This window comes from Lupinus angustifolius, chromosome LG06 (genome assembly GCF_001865875.1).
Source record: "Lupinus angustifolius cultivar Tanjil chromosome LG06, LupAngTanjil_v1.0, whole genome shotgun sequence".
Lineage (NCBI taxonomy): Eukaryota > Viridiplantae > Streptophyta > Magnoliopsida > Fabales > Fabaceae > Lupinus > Lupinus angustifolius.
In genome coordinates this window covers 25,597,962-25,613,974 of record NC_032014.1, presented here as the reverse complement: position 1 = coordinate 25,613,974, position 16,013 = coordinate 25,597,962, and the positions used below count along the sequence as shown (strand labels likewise).

Here is a 16,013-nt window from a genome sequence, read left to right as displayed (position 1 = left end):
CATGATATCTTGTCGATGAATTATATATTGATAAATGGTGAATTATGATATTGTTTGGGAATAAGTGTTGTTTACATTACATAGGTTGATTAGATAATTGTTTATGAGAACAATTGATGAGTTTGGTTATATTACTCATGTGGATTGGATAATTGTTTACGAGAACAACTGATGAGTTATAATATGATATGTTATATATATATGAACTGTTTTTCATATCTGAGTGTAATATACTGAGTAAGTCCACGTCGTCAATGAATTATATTCATTAGATGTCTTACTCTCTCTATTTCTCTTCTTTTCTATTGCTTGCTTTTCGGACGTGTGCTCGTCAGATAGACAGCTTTGCTCGGATTTCGAGCTACCCGTCTATGATGTTCCAGGAGGGGGTTTGAGGAATTGAGGAGAGGCAGTACCTTAGCTTTGGAGTTAGCCACTAGGAGTTGCTTATTATTTTGTAACTTTTGAAACACTGATGGCTTGAGTTTGTTCTTGTCTTTGTTTAGTGTCTTTTGGCGATGATTAATATTTCCGCCCTTTCTTGTTGGATATGTATATTAAGTACTTATGATCTTTTATATCTATGAAGATGTATATTCAGGAAATGTTGTATCATTTCAGTTACCGTTAGGTAACCGGTTTGATTTCCGCGTTATATGTTACTTAAAGTGATGTCCCGGAAAAGAAAAGTTTTTTTAAAAGGAAACAATTTTATATCACCAATTCAAAAAAAAAATTACTCACTTTTCCGCGTAATAAATAAAGAGTATTTTTTTGGGCGTTACACTAACCGCGCCGATGGATGGGGATGTAAATAAGTCGAGTCGAGCTTGGCTCTACTTAGCTTGATTCAGTAAGAATTGACGTAAGTCAAGTTTCAAGCGAGTCTAATGCTAACTCTTTTTCAAGTTAACACCGAAACAATTAATGTTCATGAACTTTCGAATAGGTTAATGAATTCGTATGAAAATATTACTTTTCATATATATATATATATATATATATATAATAATATTATATTCATATATTAATATAATATATAATAATAGTTTGTTTATAATATTTTTAAAATATGTATATTAAATATATGATTATATATGTAGTGTATATAAATTTAGAGATTCTATACATGTATATATAACCCATTAAGTTTTACACATTTTTCAAATAAGTACTAATAACTTTAATTTCATTTCCATAAAATCTTAAACTTCCCTAAATCATAAAATAGGTCATTCCATAAATCTACCTTATCATCAGGGTGCAAGACTAATCCTTTAAGGCTTGTGACTATCCCTATTCTTATCCACATAATTGAACTTGTGACATTGACAATGAATTCCTCGAGACTCTACTCACTAGACGAGAAATGTATTGATTTCAAGTTTAGGTATGACAAGTTGTGTTTTCCTTTGGTTGACAAATTTTTTTATTTTATTTTAAGTGTTAACACAAATTTATAGTGTCTCTTGGATATCATTTAAAAATCCGAATTTTGATCAACTAATATTTATAAACTAAATATTAATAAAAACAGGTTTGATGAAAAGAATTTACATTTCTAAACATAAAAATTGCACCTTACAAGTTAGAAATTAGTCATCCTCTGTTAAGAAATAAATGTTAGTCTCTAGATGTAGCTTAACGGTTGAAAAATATATTGTCGTGAGGCTACAATCACATGATAGCTTCTGTAATATTATATTTTGAAATGCATGAACAAATCCCCTCCTCTCTCAGATGAAGGAGAAAAATAGTGTTTCCCATTATTGTTATTTTTTATTATATTTTTGAATAAATAAATCAATGTAGATTAAAAAGATTAAAATATCAGATTTTATTGTTAAATCATCTAGCATAGACTTAACAAAATGACCTATTTTATGAATGAGAGAAGTTTAAGATTTGATTGAGATGCAATTAAAGTTTGCGATTCATATTTGCAAAAGGCGTAAAGTGTGAGAGAGTTAGATAAAGAAGTGACTCAAGTGAGAAAGTTCTCATATAAAAACTCTGAGAACAATAAACATGAGTCTTACAATCAATTATAGATGGTTATGATTAAAAATTAGTTATTGGTCACTATTTTTAATCTGAGTCGTTCAAATATGAGAATAATAATTGTTGTTACATGTATAAAGAGAAATGAAACTTTTAGATCAATCGGATGAAAATATCACTTTTAATATATAGATATATAATAATAGTTTGTTTATAATATTTTTAATATATATAAATATGTATGGGGAGTTACTCACATGAGTACTGTTCTCATATAATATAATGAGAAATAAGAATACTTAATATATATCATTGGATTTTGATTGAACGATTAAGATTAAAAGATATATGCATATAACTATTATGTGACCAATAAATAATTTTTAATCTTAATCATCCATGATTGGTTGTAAGGTCCAAATTTGTTGTTCTCACAATTTTTATATGAGAATTATTCTCACTTGAGTAACTCCCTATATATGATTATATATTAGTATATATAAATTTAGAGATTCTCTAGATCAATATCTACCCATTTATATATATATATATATATATAGTGAAAGAGAGGAAAAGTGTATATAACTCCATAAAGTTTATACTAGGTAAGAATAACTTTAATTTCATCTCAATAAAACCTTAAACTTTTATAATGATAAAATAATCTTTCCATAAATCTACCGTATCATCCGAACAGAGGAGTAATCATTTAAGGCTTGTGTTTACCCATATTCTTATCCACATAATTGAACTCGTGACATTGATAATGAATTCTTCGGGGCTCTACTTAGCTATCAGTGGACCAGAAATGTATTGATTTTGAGTTTAGCGACGGCAAATTGTGTTTTTCTTTGGTTGCCAATATTTTATTTATTTAAGTGTTAACACAATTTTAGAGTGTCTCTTGGATATCGTTTAAAAGTCTGAATTTTGATCAACTAATATTTATAAACTAAATATTGATAAAAACAAGTTTGATGAAATGAATTTATGTTTCAAATCATAAAAAACTACACCTTATAAGTTAGAAATCAGTCGTCCACTATTAAGAAATAAATGTTAGTCTATGTAGCTTAACGGTTAAAAAATAAATTGCCACGAGGCTACAATGCACAAAATAGATTTTGTAATATTATATTTTGAATTCTATGAACAAATTCCCTCCTCTCTTTGATGAAGAAGAAAATTAGTGTATCCCTATTATTGTTTTTTATTATATTTTTAAATAAATCAACAATGTATATTAAAATATCAGATTTCACCTTCAAATATATATAAACTTAACAGAATGATGTATTTTATAAATGGAAGTTTAAGGTTTTATAAAGAGAAGTAAAACTTTTAGACTAATTCGTATTTTAGATCAATTCCTATGAAAATATTACTTTTAATATACATATATATGTATAATATTATATTCATATATATATATATAATACTAGTTTCGTTATAATATTCTTAAAATATGTATATTATATAATATATGGTTATATATGTATTATGTATAAATTTAGAAAATTATATTACTTAATTATTTATATATATATATATATATATAATCAATTTAACCCATGAGTCTAACTAGTTAAAGTGTAATTGATTCAAAAGTTTGACTCATTTATTTAACGAAATCAATTTTTAGATGTATCGAGTTCAATAATAATTTAAGTTTTTAACAAACGTCAAGTTGATCAGGTTCATTATCAATCATATTTATAGGGATGTCAAATATATTAAATTTATTTAAATTACTAGCTTTAGTCCACATAATGCATGGATTTTTAAGTTTAAGAAAAAAACAAATCGGCGATGAACAATTATGGCATATTGTGATATGATATTCATGTGAAATCAATGATTTAATTTAGTTTTTATAATTCTATTGCACAATTAGAAAATGTGAAAGGCATGCTATAAATAAAATAAGTTCTATATTTGGTTTTTTATATGGCGTGATTTATTAATTTTTCTATTTGGGCAATAATTATTTATTTGCATGTATGGAAATCAGTTATTTAACTTATGCAGTCCTTAATTAATTCTTACACTGCCAATTTCAACATATTTAATAAAAAGAAACTAATAATATTTTTTTAATATATTTTAAAGAGAAATTAATTTAGCGTAAGAGAGTGATGGGAGAGCATGTATTTTTCAACAATTTTTGTGGTTCAAGAAAACTTAACAGAAAATTTATGGTGAAATATAAAGTCTTTGCATTTATATAATAAGAGGTTTATAGAGGTGTAAAACATTGAGATATTATGGTGGTTTCATTAAACTTTAGATGTGAGTTATTTGAGTTTATCATAACAAACTAAAATTTGGAATAAGTTTTGAATATTTCATTGGACATCTAAAAATTAAACATATTTTAAAATTTTTAAATGATCTTAATTTATGATTTTTGAATATTATAATTTTCTCATCCAATAAGGTTTTGGATTGCATAATTTAATTTTATAAATAAAATTATTCCAAATAGAAATTAATTCCATAAGATAAACCTTAATATTGTTTGACGTTTAAATATATTTATAATTTATTCATAAAATGGTCAATAGTAGTATGGGTTGCAATTGGTGAATATTAAATGAATTTGGATTCTAATGGGTGGATGAAAAAATCATCCACTAATTCATATAAATTATATTTTAAATTATTCAATTTATTCATCAATTTAATGGATGAATTTCAATTCATTCATGAATCCATTTGATTCTTTTAATTAGAACTAAAAACACTTTGAAAAAACTTATTCTTTTAAAATCCCCTAAAATGTTTTTAGGATCATTTTTTATAAAAGCACATTTAATATTCATTTTTTTAAAAAGTGTTTTCAATTACTTTTAACAAACACTTTTAAAAAAAGTTATTCTTTTAATTTGTAATTTTTTTAATATTCTACAAGCAGATGTTTAAGGTATACGTATTAAGTTTTTAACAGATTTTATATACTTATTAGCATTATGAACAAAATTTTAATATTAAGCACATCCATATGTAATATAATTACTATTAATTTAGTAAAAGTTAAAGTGAGAGTAATAAACACTATAACTGAAAAACAATGTTTGTGAATGTTTAATTCATCCAACTGAATGTTTTGTAGGTGAAACTCAAATCCTTAATCTCATTCACTCTTTAACCATTAAAGCACCTTATAAATTATTTTTTAATTTTTTATTTGTTATGAGTAAAATTCAAACTCATAACCTCATGTACTCGATTTCTTAAATCCTTCACCCTCGCCAAGTCGCTATCATACTAGTGTATGACTCCCAATTGGATGTAATGCATGATTTAAATTCATCCATTATTAAAATTATCTGTTGAATTATATTTATTTAAATAAATCTAATTTTCTTGGATGAATTAAATTGTCGATAAATTCTTAAATTTAATCAGTATAGACTGAGAAAACTGATTGGAAAAAGAATAAGATGGTGGTATTCAAACATGTTTTAGTACGAGTTCAAAACAATTTAAAATTTGAGTTTAGTGGGTGTACTCTATGAGTATAAATTGACTGCCATTTTGGATGAATCATTAATTGTATTATGTTAATTAAGAATTGAGAAAAAGATATTTTTACACTGTTATTACATTATTTACCATTTTATTCTATATTTTTATTTACTTTTCATAAGAAAGTAATTAAGATAAATGGTAAATTATGCACTGACTGTCTATACATCTTTATATTGTCAGTCTATAAATATTACACTCTAATGTATTTTTTCATATAATATTTCATAAATATAATAAATTTATTTCTCTACTTTTTTAAATTCAGGGAAAAAATTAACACATAAAAACTAAAAAGGAGTTTTAAAAATAAACTATGCTGGAAGATATAAATTCTCATTTTCCGATGTTTTACAAGTTATGTTTCATTATTTACCGGTTGACTCTAACTTTTTGATATTTCTTGGTATATGTAACTTTTAGTTTATTCCCTTCTTTTAAAAAAAATAATGATAATATTTGTTGTCTTGTGACTATAACAATAAAAATAATAAAAAATTAATAAATTACAACAAATATTGACAATTAGATTAACAAACTATTAAACAAACAAATTTCCTAAAACGAGGATCATAATTATTGAATGAAAAGTGATATTTGATAGGAAACTAGTTTGGTGCTTTCTTAATTTTTTTGGTTAGTTTTATCTTTTATTAATTGTCAGTTTAAATTGGATTAATATATTTTTATTCATAGTTAATTATGATATTTTTATGTTTTAATCCTTGAAAAATAAGTTTTTTTGACATAAAATTTAATCTTAAAAATTACTTTGGATAGCTCAAAAAATAAAAAAATATTTATCTCTCAATATAATATTTTAGATATATCTTTTACAAGTTTGATTTGAAAAACAACTTTATGTGAAAATATATCTATATAAAAACAACTATTAAAATTTAGATATATCTCCAATCACATTACGCCGCGTCATCATTATGAACAGCAAACAAAACCACTTCGTGTGCCGACAAGCATGTGATAATTTCTAAAACTACTTAAAAGACACAAACAAAATCTCTCTCCTCTCTCCAAAAAGTAATTACAGAGAAGAAGAATTTGGTTTGGTGAAATTTGTTGGACTCAAACTGAGAAGCTTAAAAAATTGAAATTTTCACATGCATCAGTAAAACCCATTTCAGGTTTGGTTCATTTCTCACTTTTATATCTTAAAGTTTACTACATTTTAAGAAATTCAATTTTTCTTTACCCCTTATGAACCCTATGATCTTATCTGAAAAGGAATCTTAGTTTGTCCTTAGATTCAGTACATAAAGTTTTTATTTTTATGTTACTTATTCCATTTTCTGTTCAATTTCATCTCTAATTTCTCAGTGGGGTGGCTGTAAGAAAATTTTGTTGTCCATTTTCTGCACCCCAATTTCATTTTTTTCTTCTAAATTTCTGATTTTTAAGAACATTTTGTGTAGACTTCTTTGTTATTTTTCTTTTCTGACTTCATATATTTGTTTGCATGTAACAGGGAATGCATGTTTATTTCAGTGTTGACTCTAAAGTTTGTATCTTTCACACTAGCCACAAAAATTGCTAGCCAGAAATATTGGTCTTGAAAAACTGTAGAAGAGAGTGTTTGTAGTGCTTGAAAAATTGTGTCAATGGAACACAGTTTCGGTCAACATTCAGTTCCTGTGCCTGGGTCCTTTGATAAGTCTAGGGTTTTGAATATTAAGCCAATTAGAACCCTTGTTCCTGTGTTCCCTTCACCATCTAATCCGTCGTCATTGTCAAACCCACATGGTGGTGCTCCTTTTGTTTGTGTTTCTCCTTCTGGTCCTTACCCTGCTGGTGTTGCACCCCTTTACCCGTTCTTCGTCTCGCCGGAGTCTCAGAGGCTGTCTGAACAAAATGCACAAACACCAGGTGGTCGGCATGTGCCTACAGGCCCGATATCTAATGCGGTTCCAATTAATTCGTTTAGGACACCGACCAGGGACACAAATGGAGATGTTGGCTCATCGCGGGGGAAGAACAAAAATGGTGGACAGTTCACGGAAGAAGATGGTTATGTTGAGATGAATGAAGTTGATGCAGATGATGGAACTGGGGATGGGAGCCGTAAGCGCAAGTCGGGGAGGCAGGGAAGAAGGCCTAAGGGTGCTGGTGGTGCATCATCTAATGCTAATCCTGAAGCAGTGGCTAATGATATTTTCAAATCAATTAACCCCTTAGTTTTCGATGCACTAAGTCAGCCTGATGGTTCCAGAGACTCAGTTACATATACCCTTTTGGTATATGAAGTGCTAAAAAGAAAGCTCGGACAATTAGAAGAGACAGCAAAGGATATTGCTGGGGCAAAACGGCCTGATTTAAAGGCAGGTGCACTTATGCTGACTAAAGGGATTCGAGCAAATAGCAAGAAAAGTTTTGGAGCTGTGTCTGGTGTTGAAGTTGGGGACATTTTCTATTTTAGAATTGAGTTATGCTTAGTGGGATTACATGCTCCTTCTATGGCCGGAATTGATTACATTGGTACCAAAACTAGTCAAGAGGAAGAGCCATTAGCTGTCAGTATTGTCTCATCTGGAGGATATGAAGATAATGTGGAGGATGGCGATGTGCTGATTTACACTGGCCAAGGTGGGGCTAACAAAGAAAAGGGGGCAAGTGATCAAAAACTCGAAAGAGGCAATCTTGCATTGGAAAAGAGCATGCACCGAGGTAATGATGTCAGAGTGATGAGGGGTTTGACCGATTTAGCACATCCAACTGGGAAGGTGTATATCTATGACGGTCTTTACAAGATCCAGAACACTTGGGTGGAGAAAGCAAAAAATGGTTTCAATGTGTTCAAGTATAAGTTAGTCAGGTGTCCTGGGCAGCCTGCAGCGTATATGATATGGAAATCCATTCAACAATGGACCGAGAAAAAAGTTCCAAGAACAGGGGTTATATTGCCTGATCTTACGTCATCAGCAGAAAAAATACCCGTTTGTCTCGTGAATGATGTTGACAATGAAAAGGGCCCTGCATATTTCACTTACTCCCCGACTCTGAAGAACTTGAAGCCAACAGCTCCTATGGAATCTTCTGGTGGGTGTTCTTGTATTGGTGGATGCCAACCTGGAAATCATAACTGCCCTTGCATGCAAAAGAATGGAGGGTATCTTCCATACTCTGCAATGGGGATACTTGCGGACCTAAAATCTGTGGTATACGAGTGTGGCCCTTCCTGTCAGTGCCCTCCTACTTGCCGAAATCGAGTTTCACAAGGTGGCTTGAAAATTCGTTTGGAGGTGTTCAGAACCAATGATAAGGGCTGGGGTCTAAGATCTTGGGATCCTATTCGTGCAGGAACTTTCATATGTGAGTATGCTGGAGAAGTCATAGATAATGCTAGAGTAGAAGAGCTTGTTGGTGAAAATGAAGATGATTACATTTTTGATTCTACTCGCATTTATCAGCAACTGGATATTTTTCCTAGCGATACTGAAGCTCCGAAGATTCCATCCCCCCTTTATATAACAGCAAAAAATGAAGGGAATGTTGCCCGGTTTATGAATCACAGCTGCTCTCCGAATGTGCTCTGGCGTCCAGTCGTACGTGAAAATAAGAATGAATCCGATCTCCATGTCGCCTTCTATGCAATTAGACATATCCCTCCAATGACGGAGTTAACTTATGATTATGGGACAGTTCTTTCTCTGAAAGCAGGACAGAAGAAAAAGAAATGCTCTTGTGGATCTGTGAAATGCAGGGATTACTTTTGTTAATGGTCTTCTGAGTTTCGGAGGACATACCCTGAATGATTAGACTAAAGGATAAGGCTAGTTTCCATCTTTCCAAATTTCTTTCTTATATGCTAAATAGTTCTTTATTTTTTATGCATTTTTCTCATGCTTTAAATGATCAATGGTCAATCTATGGTGTTCGCCATTTATTAATTAGGACATTGGGAAGATGCTTTAATGTTTAGGCCTATTTTGACACTGCTTGTCAAATATAAACTTTCATTGCAATGTTACTGCAAATGAAACTGAATTGTTGACATGCTTAATGTTTAAAAATTCGTAATAATACGAATTTATCAAAACTAAGTTTAAAAAAACAATTTAAAGATGTTATAGATTTTTATAAAAAAATTGTTGTTCTTAATATAATTGTCGAAACGGAAAATGTTTCTTCTACACCTGAATTCCTGCACATGACTTTCACTTTGTAATGATGGTTATTTGTCAACTGCATGTATCAATTGGTTAACGGACTAATTTTTTTAAAACTAAAAACAGGTTGTTGGTTTGTTATCCTATGAATACAACTCTTTCCAACAATTGTCATCATTACCATGTGTAGAAACATCTGATCTTAGGAGAAAAACTTGCGTGGGGACGTATCCAACACGTCATATATGGAGACAAGTGCATTTATGGTTTTTGTTGCCATCATTTAGGACTAAATTTTAATTAGAATTAAATTTTTGATGTATTGTCAAGGTTTTATTATTTATCTCTATATAGATACGTATTAACACAAGTCTTTCTCAGAATTCTAATTTCACATGATTGGAGTACAAATATTTGAAGTAAGAAATCTCACATATGTGCCATTTCATGTTGTTTCTCAGATCTAGCTATAGCAGACAGCAGGATGGAAGTTTGAGCTGAACACATGCTGAACTTGTATTTATTTTGATATCCTCAGAAGTGCAGTTTAGAAAGATGTCTTCAGACCTAGTATTCCTTTTCTGGCAATTCTAGTGAATTTCACAAGAAAAACCAGGTTGTTTGTTTTAAACTATTAGCCTGCTGTTTTATCTTTGGAAGGATTTTGAGTAGGACTTTTTTTAGTCCACATGGTAAGGGTGTACTTGACATGTAGAATAATTATTTAGTCTGTTTCCATCCTGATATTTTTTTGCACATGCTTGGTCTCTGAGGGTGAGACCATTGTTGTAACGGTAAGGTTTTGCTTGTCTTATAACCTGGAGGTCATGAGTTCAAATCCTGCAAATAATGTCTTCGCTTGCCATGGGTAAGGTTGCGTAGGTCTACCTTCCCTAGATCTTACTAGTTGAGTGCAGACAATCTCTTGCTTACTATGGGTAAGGCTGCGTACATCTATGGATCTACCTTCCCTATATCTCACTCGTTGAGAGACTCGTACATTGGGCTGTTCTTTCAATGATCATGTTGGATGGTTTTGAAAAGTGTGGCACCCAATGAACCTACTCCCCCATGCAGCCTGCTGTTGGTGTCTATATACACTGTTATTGCGTCTCTTTTCTTTAATAAATTCTCTTATGTATTGCAATCCAAGCCATTTGGAGCAAGTCATTTTATTTATGCTCTTCTCTCAGTTTTCAGTTTTTAAAAGAAAAAATGTTCTTATATTTTCGTTGATATTTGAACCACAGAAAGGTTTCATTTAAGAAGCTAGGTGTCTGTATAAGTCGAGAGTTTTATTTAATTGCGTACCTTCATCATATCCCATTTGGTTGGCCCTTTTTTGCTATTTGAACCACCAAAATTCAAGTTGTGTATGATTTTTTAGGGTGTATGATTTGTAGCTCATGTTTCAGGTTTATTATATAGAGACCAACAGCATCAACTGTCCCAACAGTTTATCTGTACTACTACCCTAAACTAAGCTTGTACTGGTCAACAATATTTCACCTCTTCAATAATACCTAAAACAATTTTTTTTTCCAAGTACAAAACAAGAGAGTTCATATACTTAATAAATGAATTGGATAAATGGTAATTAACTTGTTTTTTTAGCAAATGTTCATTCCTGTAATGGTATGCAAAACGTTAGGGGTGAGGTTTGCATGTATTCTCTGATTGGTTCTGCTGATCGACCATTTTAACAATTACTTTCACGACTCGAGATCAAATTATATTTGTTTTTCGTTGGGTCGTTTGCAAAAGATAGTTAATAAATCACTTTAAGGAGGGTATATTACCCAAACTAAATCTTGAATAGGGTCCCCTCTTATTTTGCTTAGCTTCATAGGCTAATCCTTGTAATTGTTTTATAATGCAATCAGTTGTTAAATGAACAGATTTTAAAGAAAAAATTACAATAAAATGGATAGATAAAAAAGGATTGTCGGGTATGTGAGACTTCTACTTAGTGGGGTCTGGGGATGGTAGATGCATGAAGTCTATCAACAAAGTTTTGGTCTAGTAGTATAAAACTCATTGAAATCCTAGATAAACTAAAAGGTGAAAATTTCAATTTCTGAGAGCGACCCTTGTTTGAAGGTGAAATCACTCACATTGAAAGAGATTAGTTCCTTACTCATAGGGTGAGGGGTACTATTGGTTATACAAAAAGAAGAAGATGCATACAGCCTTAATAGAAAATACTTGTTGGATTTCAAAGATAAAAAACTAAAATTAGTAGGAAAATTTGCTATCAAGTCTTAACCTTAGATTTCCAAGAAAATAACAACGTTCATAAATACATACATAACTAGATTAGGAGTCATAAGTCTTAACCTTAGGGTTGATGGTTTAATGAATGAAGTGATATTCCCCATTTCTTCCGAATCCTTTGGTGTTCTCCTTTTAGTGAAACTTGGTGATGAGTGGTGAAAAATTTGTTTTTGGGTACACTAGCTGTTGGTTTAGTGTGCATAGAAGGGTCTAAAAAGTGGTGTTTTCATGACATGTTCTGGACGAAGAATATATAAGCTCTTGTTGTGATCAAGTTGGGAGATGGGCTTGTTTATCACATCATGGATGACATTGGTGTTCATATTGTTGTATCTCCTGGCAATTGCCATCTCATAACCTCTGATATGCAAATCTGTACACGGGTGTGCATATATTAGGACCATTTCTCGTATAAAACTTTCTTGAGTTATATGAGCTTTATTATGTCTCAACACTACTTTTATTATTTGGAGTGGGTGGTAGAGGAATGACGTGCCACTGTTTTTACTAGGCTGAACACGGCTGAAACTAGCCTTCAAGTGGTTGAAATTGCTTGAACCAGTGGTTGATCGGGCTTGGAGCGCTTGAGGTGGCTACATAAAAAGGGACTACGCCACTCAAGTCAGTATTTATAGGGAGCAATATAGAGAAAGTATAAAGAAAAGTTAAAGCTAAAAAATGAAGAGAAGATGATGAATAGAATATATGGAATGTACTTCCTATTGAAATGAACTCCTCTATTTAGACTGAGTGGGATGAGCTTATTTTACTATGAAGAAAAATTATACTGATGACATGGTTGAGATCATGCTTCTGTCTTGTCAATTAGTCAATCTGATAGCCTTGTGTTTCAGAAAATGGCTGCTTTGAGATGCCCTCTAGGGGTGCATTCCTTTTTAAGTTACTTTGTAGATCAAACCTTGTACCTCATTGGGCCTCGATGGGCCAACCAAATCTTGGGCCTCTTGGGTTCTAGCTTCTGGTGTTGGTCGGCCCATTGGCTTTTTGGGTCAGTGATAACCAATTCAATCCACTTAAATCTTATGGTTATGAATAGTTGCCCCAGTTTGGTGGAATAATTGTACCTAAGCATGTTACCTGTTCTTTAACTGTTTTGACCTTTACCTTATGGTCAATTTGGTGAAGTTCTTGCTTGTTGGGCAAATTCACATAGGGGATGCACCTTGACTGAAATATTACAGTCTTGGTACACCTTTCAAAATTAATTATCAATTTTTAGAGAGTCGACAATAAGGATGACATTTTACAAGAAACTCGATAATCTGGTTGCCGAGTTTCATATTTTTTTCTACTCCAAATCAAACTCGGCATTACAATTATCGATTTTCAATATATCTCGGCATTGTGATTGTCATTATCATTACCGATTAATGTGTCAATTTACATTTTATATTTAACACCTCTATCTCATGTGGGTCAAGTCTAAAATCATAAACATTAACACTAGTTATTGAAATTTTAATTATTTTAATTTATTATATATATTATCTACAACTCAATCATGGGTTACATTTTCACTTTGCCTATAAAGTATATAAAGTACTGGGTGTTGTGTACATACTTTTGCAGGTTATTATATTACTCATGGTCATGTACCTTATGAGTTTAAGATTGTATATTTATATCTGCTCATGGTTTTTAAATGTAGATAAAATAATTGACTCTATGTTCTTAAATATTATTGGTGAAGAGTTGCACTCCAAAAGGTCAAGAATTTAAAAAGAATATTAGCCAATTACCATTTGCTCCATTACTAAGGGTGACATAACAAATGAAACAAAAAAATGTATTATTTATTCTTGGCAAGGATCATGACAGGCTAAAAGCACCATGAAACAAATTATAGTTAAACTATACCAAGAGAGCACATTTGTTGTCCCACTCTATGTATCATTACCCCTGATTGGTTGAAAAATATTTTTAAGTTAAAATTGCAATTATTAAATTTTTTTCTAGCCAATCATATCTCCTGACACATGAAGTGACATAAAGGAGTGAAATAGCAGGTATGAAGCCCTATTTAACATTCTATAAATGGTTCATAGTGAAACCATAACTAGCCACTTAAGTTACATATATCCTATTATTCTATATAATTATATACATCTAGTCCATTACACATGGAAAATAAAACTGAAGTCTAAAATTACTCCAAAATCTGCAAAGAATCAACTTATTATATTTTATTAGAACATGTATCTAAATCGGCAATGGCAATGACGATTTGTGTGAAAAAATATAAATATGAAAATCTAAAATGGTGATGACGAGTTATATTAGGAGTAGGAAAAAAAATATGAAACCCGCCTAACAAATTGCCAAGTTTTTTGTAAACTGCCACCCATATTGCCGATTCTTTAAAAACTACACTAGTTTAGTAATTAATTTAAAAAGTACACCAAGACTGTGATATTTCAGTCAAAGTGCATCACCTAAGTGAATTTGCCTTATATGTTGATCTTCAGATAGTAGGTTTCCTTCGCCTTTGTCAAATGACATGTTTTGTGTTTTCATGCGATCACTATGATACTTAGGCTGACGATAGCTAGAAGTGTGTGACATATGAGAGAAGGGAGTGACTTATGACAAGAGCTTCTAGATGGAGGGGAACATGAAGAATCGATTACACACTAGAATGAGTGAGATCCTAAGACTTTGCAAGTATTGGATGATACAGTTAAGGATGACATATATGGATCGATTTGTGCTACCTATACCAACAAGAAGCATATTATTTTTGGTAGCCCATCACTTAAGTACTCCATGGTTAAGTGTGCTTGACCTGTAGCAATTTTGGGATGAGTGACCTACCGTGGAGCCTGTGAGTGAGGTGAAAACATGCCGAAAATACATGTGTTGGCATGTAGGGATAACCGCGAGGGATGCTACAATCTCCCACATCTTATCCGATGAGCATCAGACAAGGAAATATGCATTTCAAAATCGTAATCACCCTTATGTAATCAATCACATTCATTTGATGAAGACCCAGACAAGAGGGTATTGTGCCCAAATTTGTCGTAAATACTACTTAGGGGGACGAGGGAAATTTCATTATCTTCCAAATGATTTGGAGTTACCATCATATTCTTTTGGAAAAAACATATAAAACTCACCATTCTCCAAACTCTCTTTAAACTAGAATTCTAAGCTCACGAATTGATTACAGATCGAAGCATGTGTTAGCACCCTATCCGCCTGTACTAAGACGATACACTTGTTAATTTTATGGATTATTTTATACCACAAAGTTGTTTGATTATTTATTTTAAAAAAATAAAATTTTTTTTTTCATTAATGTGTTTGACAAGAGTTTATTGTTCTTCTATGTATCCTTAGGTGCAATAAGGAAATCAAGAGTACGTAATTTTAGGTAAAAATATTTTGATTGATAAAGTATATTTTAATCATTTTAAAGAGGATAAACAATATTACATGATCATTCGAAGGATGAATTGAAGAAAAATAGTGAACACTCATTTAATTATACTTTTTCTACTTTGTTGAAATTAACTAATTAAAGATTCATTATTGTGATATTTATTCTTTATCATTAAAGAATTTTGTTATTGTTATCATTATCGTTAAATATTTTATAAGCACTACCTTTTTTTTTATTTATTATGTCAATTTTTTTTATTTATTATTTTATTTTTAAATTTTAACAAATAGAAGTGATGTATAACGTCCGTTCAAAAGAAAATCCAAGGAATAGATATGTAATTATAACATTTCCTTCATCGTTATTATAATTTATTTTAATAGACCAGTCATCATGTATGATAAATACATTATTTTATAATTTAAAAAATCACCATTCAATATTTATTGTTAAAAATATATTTTTATAAAAACTATCATTACCATTTATTAATTACATTATTATTAATAAAATATATGTTTATTATTTTATATTACCTTCACTATTATTATTTATATTATTGTAAATACCTCATTTTGACCAAGGCTTTTTTTGTTATAAAAAAAAGGGTGTAAAAATCAGATTTTGAAAGGTTATGGTAAATGGGTTTTTCCCCCTAGCCCAACCAAGTTAGGGTAACTTAACCC

At 30.8% G+C, this 16,013-nt stretch overlaps 1 protein-coding gene across 2 annotated transcripts; it reads left to right on the top strand.

The window, feature by feature from the left end:
• Positions 6,512–10,396, top strand: LOC109350331 (histone-lysine N-methyltransferase, H3 lysine-9 specific SUVH1-like). Of its 2 annotated transcripts, none has more exons than XM_019591568.1 (3): positions 6,512–6,671; positions 7,033–9,313; positions 10,112–10,396. In XM_019591568.1, exon 2 carries the CDS (start codon positions 7,146–7,148, stop codon positions 9,258–9,260), a length of 2,115 nt encoding a protein of 704 aa, XP_019447113.1. In that variant the 5' UTR covers positions 6,512–6,671; positions 7,033–7,145; the 3' UTR covers positions 9,261–9,313; positions 10,112–10,396. The 2 variants fall into 2 exon arrangements, with proteins under 2 accessions (XP_019447113.1, XP_019447112.1); XM_019591567.1 differs by having other exon boundaries at positions 7,013–9,313.

Bases quoted from the DNA above. Each gene is read 5' to 3' on its own strand.
- LOC109350331 (XM_019591568.1), top strand. From the start codon at position 7,146: ATGGAACACAGTTTCGGTCAACATTCAGTTCCTGTGCCTGGGTCCTTT.